The sequence below is a fragment of the Diachasma alloeum genome, unplaced genomic scaffold (assembly GCF_001412515.2).
Source record: "Diachasma alloeum isolate Michigan unplaced genomic scaffold, Dall2.0 Dall_scaffold_00340, whole genome shotgun sequence".
Taxonomy (NCBI): domain Eukaryota; kingdom Metazoa; phylum Arthropoda; class Insecta; order Hymenoptera; family Braconidae; genus Diachasma; species Diachasma alloeum.
The window spans coordinates 578,652-582,934 of record NW_021680479.1 but is presented as its reverse complement, the minus strand read 5'-3'; the positions used below and the strand labels follow the sequence as shown (position 1 = coordinate 582,934).

General features: G+C 35.8%; 1 protein-coding gene across 1 annotated transcript in view; it reads right to left on the bottom strand.

The window, feature by feature from the left end:
• Positions 1-1,355, bottom strand: part of LOC107040695 (proline-, glutamic acid- and leucine-rich protein 1) — a 4,746-nt gene extending 3,391 nt beyond the window's left edge. The window contains exon 1 of the mRNA XM_015260892.1: positions 965-1,355. Coding sequence (XP_015116378.1) covers positions 965-988 — 24 coding nt within the window. The 5' untranslated portion in view covers positions 989-1,355. The remainder of the gene's footprint in view (positions 1-964) is intronic.
• Positions 1,356-4,283: the final 2,928 nt, after the last annotated feature.

Genomic DNA, 4,283 nt, shown 5'->3' with positions numbered 1-4,283 from the left:
GGGTGGGACGGGGGGGGGGGTGGAATAAAAACGCGCGGGGGGCACGTGCCGTGCGTTACATTTAAATCACTTTCTCCTTTCCGTTAAACAGTCGTACGAAACCATTGAATTTTCCTCTAACTGCTGGCATTAATCGTCGCCGTAGAGTGGGGGGAGGCCCGTGAGGACTGAAATTAACATTATCATCCTCCTAATTACGATTAAACCTCAACCTCAATAATCCTCAATTATTTTCATTGCAGAGAGCTCGAACAATCGAAGGAATTTCTCTCGTAACGGGAGATTAACTCAGCGATATGTAGAGCGCGCATCGTAATTGTGATTAAAATCAGGTGAAAATAATTTCAGAACAGCGAGAAGTTAACTCGGTGTATTTAATTCAGGGCAATAGGTGTATTAGACCCATTGAGACATTACCCGAATTGTCAAGACACCTGTGAAATGCAACTTTCTCTTTCTCGCGATCACGCAACAAATGCAAAAGTATTTTATATTTTTATGGGCAGAATTAAAATAACAATTTCATAGTTCACCTGGTTTTCGTGCTGTTAATGACTCCACGATGTGCATGAGGAGAAAAATATCGTAAATTATTTCTCTTTTTGTTTCAATTTCAATTAGCTGTTGCATGTGGATTTTTATGCAGTTAATTTATCATCTTTAATTCATGTTTTTCGGGTTTCGTTGGCCTCGTTCTTTTGAAAATATATGATCGCGCGAAACTTATTCCAAAAAATTGAGAGTGGAATAAAATTAATGAGTGAATCGTTGACGCAGAAATGGGGAAAAGCCCAATGGGGAATGTTGAGAGATGAACGCAAAATGAACAAAAAATGAAGGCTTAAAAAAATGAGGAAGAGTGAGTATAATTGGGGGATGAATAAGAATGAGCCTCTGGGGGAATTGAAATGGAGATGATGAATTTAGTGATTTGAATGACGAAATGTTGAAAAATAAAACTCACAATAAATCTGATCGGTATCTCCATGTCTCCGTAGCTGTGTAAGACTGGGTGTGGTGCGTTATGCCGGACTATCTCGAGCAACTCCCCGTTCCTGTGCTCTTATACCAATATCCCCGTTTGAAATTGCTATACGCCTCGTACACTGGCCAGAGGAGGCCAACTTTCCTTCGATACAGGAATTGTGGTATTCACCCAGCGGTCTCAACACTGTGAAAATACACCTGGTGAATTGAACAGTCCCAGCGAGGTCCCGAGCATTTATTCAACGCTTGAGAATGAAAATGACGGGGGCTAGACAGTTTTTCCACAGCTCGGGGAATTGTCTTTGCGTCATTTGGACAATTTTCGCGAATTTTGCTGGGGCACCGTGATGCACGATTCCGCGAGAGGAGTCACGTTCGACGGGTCTCTCTTCCCCTCGGGTTGCCGCGCTAAGGTGAACACTCAAGGCCGACTTTATTGTGTGGCGAACCCTGTGGCTCTAGTCCATTTGATATCCACTCTAATGTTTCTTTATGCGTTATGGCATTCAGGTGATCACGATTCACTTTCTTCCGCGAGATCACTGCCAACAATGGACCTTGGGAGGACTATCGATTTACATCAAGGTCGTTGGGGGAGGAATTTTGCTCGCGAAAATTGTACGCGGGGGTTTTATTCATTTTGATTTGCGCGGTGCTGCACTGTTTTTTTTGTAAAACACGTTTCGAGGAATAGACTTTTGTTTACTTTGTTTTTTAGTGGTTAAATGTGTGAGTGTTGGGTTTTACAGCTGCGGATTTACATATTTTCTACATGTTTTTAATGATTTAATTGGTAATTTTCCATGCATTTTTAGGAACATTCTAGAGGGCGCGGAAAAAATAATTAAATACTTCGAGGGACATGAATAATCAATATTGTTGGGGTGTTTGTTTATTGTTGAGGTAAATTGTCACGAGCGGAGGAATTTATTTCTTGATAATTACCTCTGAAGGGATTTTATTCTGATTTTTTATTGTACTGTTTTGGTTTTTTGGGAAAACACGTTTCGATGAATAGATCGTTATTTATTTTGCTTTTTTTGTTGATTGCCTATGTGAATATTGCGGATTACAGCTGCATATTTACTTTTTTTTAACATTTTTTTACGTATTTTCAATTATCTAATTGGCGTTTGTTAATGAATTTCTAGGGAAATTTCAGAGAGCGCGGAAAAAAAATGAATACTTCAAGGGAAATGAATAGTAAATATTGTGGGGGTAAAGCAACGAATATCTCACGACTAAAACGCATAAAGAATTAATGAATTTTAGAATATCGTGTTCATAAAACCAATAATCGTTAAATATTCACGAGGGGAGGAATTTATTTGTTGAAAATTACCACTGAATGAATTGTTAATGAAACCGTTTCATTTTTCGTGAAAATCACATTTTGCTAACGTTTTAATAATCTAATTGGCATTTTTCCATGAATTTTTACGAAAATTCTAGCGAATACAATAGGTTTAGAAAAAAAATCAATACGTGAAATGAAATGAATAATAAATATTGTTGAGGTAGATATTCTCGAGGAGAGGAAATTATTTCTTGAAAATTACTTCTGAGTGAATTTTATTCATTTCATTTTTTTAACGAAACTGTGTAAATTGTTTAAACTGTCCAAATTGTCTATCTAAATTATTTTTTCCAGTATTTTGTATTTTTATTTATTAAATATGCGAGCATTACCCTTTTTCAGACCCTAATTCATATTTTTAATTATCTAATAATCATTATTTCACGACTTTCCAAGGAAATTCTGAGTAATGCAATGGGTCTAGAAAAAAATTCAACACTTCAAGTAAAAAACATAATAAATATTGTTGGGATAGATAGCCAATTGGTTTTTCAATGCAAATTGTCGATAGTTTGGCGCCTGTTTATCCCCTGGACACTGGCCAGAGTGAAAGTTGTCCGGTGGGGGGAAATGCGACGCTGTGGGAGAAAAAAATTCAAAAGGACGAGATTTCTTTCAATTTCATTTATCTCGATGTTTTAATGTTAATAATATTATGCCGTCAATTATCTAACGGTGAAGTACGTAATCAACCGGGTCTGCGGGTGCATTTCTTGTTGGTGAGTGGCTCCTTAAAGAACATAGATAATTACGACGGGGAAATAAAAACGTCGTATTGTTGAGGGGAATTATTCAAAATCGTGAGTGTAAAATTTTTTGTGCTGATGACAATTTTCATTCGGAAAGGAATAAATTCTACCGTTTGAAATCAGATAGAGGAATTCGATTCCAAATGAAACGTTGATTTTTATTTATTTTGAACAACAGAAATTTTATTTGAAACAATTTTCATTCGTAATTCCTAAAATCAGTAGCGAAGCGGTAAAACGGTTTAAGTCGATTTTCACTATTGATCAGTTTTCAATGAATATCTCGGAATCGAAGGCGCATAGCAAAATTTTTGTTAGAATCTTTTTTGTAAAGCTGCCTGAGAGCTACAAAAAATGTCATTACGAAAATTTCGCCATCTCTCTTAGATTCGGAGATAACGTTTTCCTCGAAACTCAACTTGAATCGTTTTACCGCTTTAAAATATCGTGTTGTCACAAATAATCAGATATTTTTGAAAACTACCGCCACCCTTAGTGTTGATGTCCTTTTTCAATTCTGGTAGACTAAATTCTACCATTTGAAATCAGATAGAGAAATCCGATTCCAAATGAAACAGACCTTTCTTCATTTTAAACAACCTCAACTCTACTTCAAATAATTTTCATTCGCAATTTCTAAAATAAATTCTTTGATTTCTGTCCATGAAATAGCCCTGTGCAGGTTCACCTGCCGCTTACGGACGAAAAATCGCAGGAGTATTCGCCCTCAGTTTGTATCTCTTCAAAGAACATCTTTAAATAAACATTTTTAATGGAATTTATTGTGCTGATGACAATTTTATTCCGGAATGAATAAATTCTATCATTTGAAATTATAAAAAATGCGATTCCAAATGAAACAGATTTTTCTTCACAACATAAATTCTCTCCGCAATAATTTTTATCTTTAATTCCTAAAATATCGCGTCATCAGAAACAATCAGATATCCAAAAAAATTCTACTGAATTTATTTTTCATGAAATAGCCCTGTACACGTTCACCTACCGCTCAGGGACGAAAAATCGCAGGAGTATTAGCTCTCAGTTTGTGTCTCTTTAAAGAACATCTTTAATAAAATTTATTGTGCTGACAATTTTATTCCGGAATGAATAAATTCTATCATTTGAAATTATAAAAAATTCGATTCCAAATGAAACAGATTTTTCTTCACAACATAAATTCTCTCCGC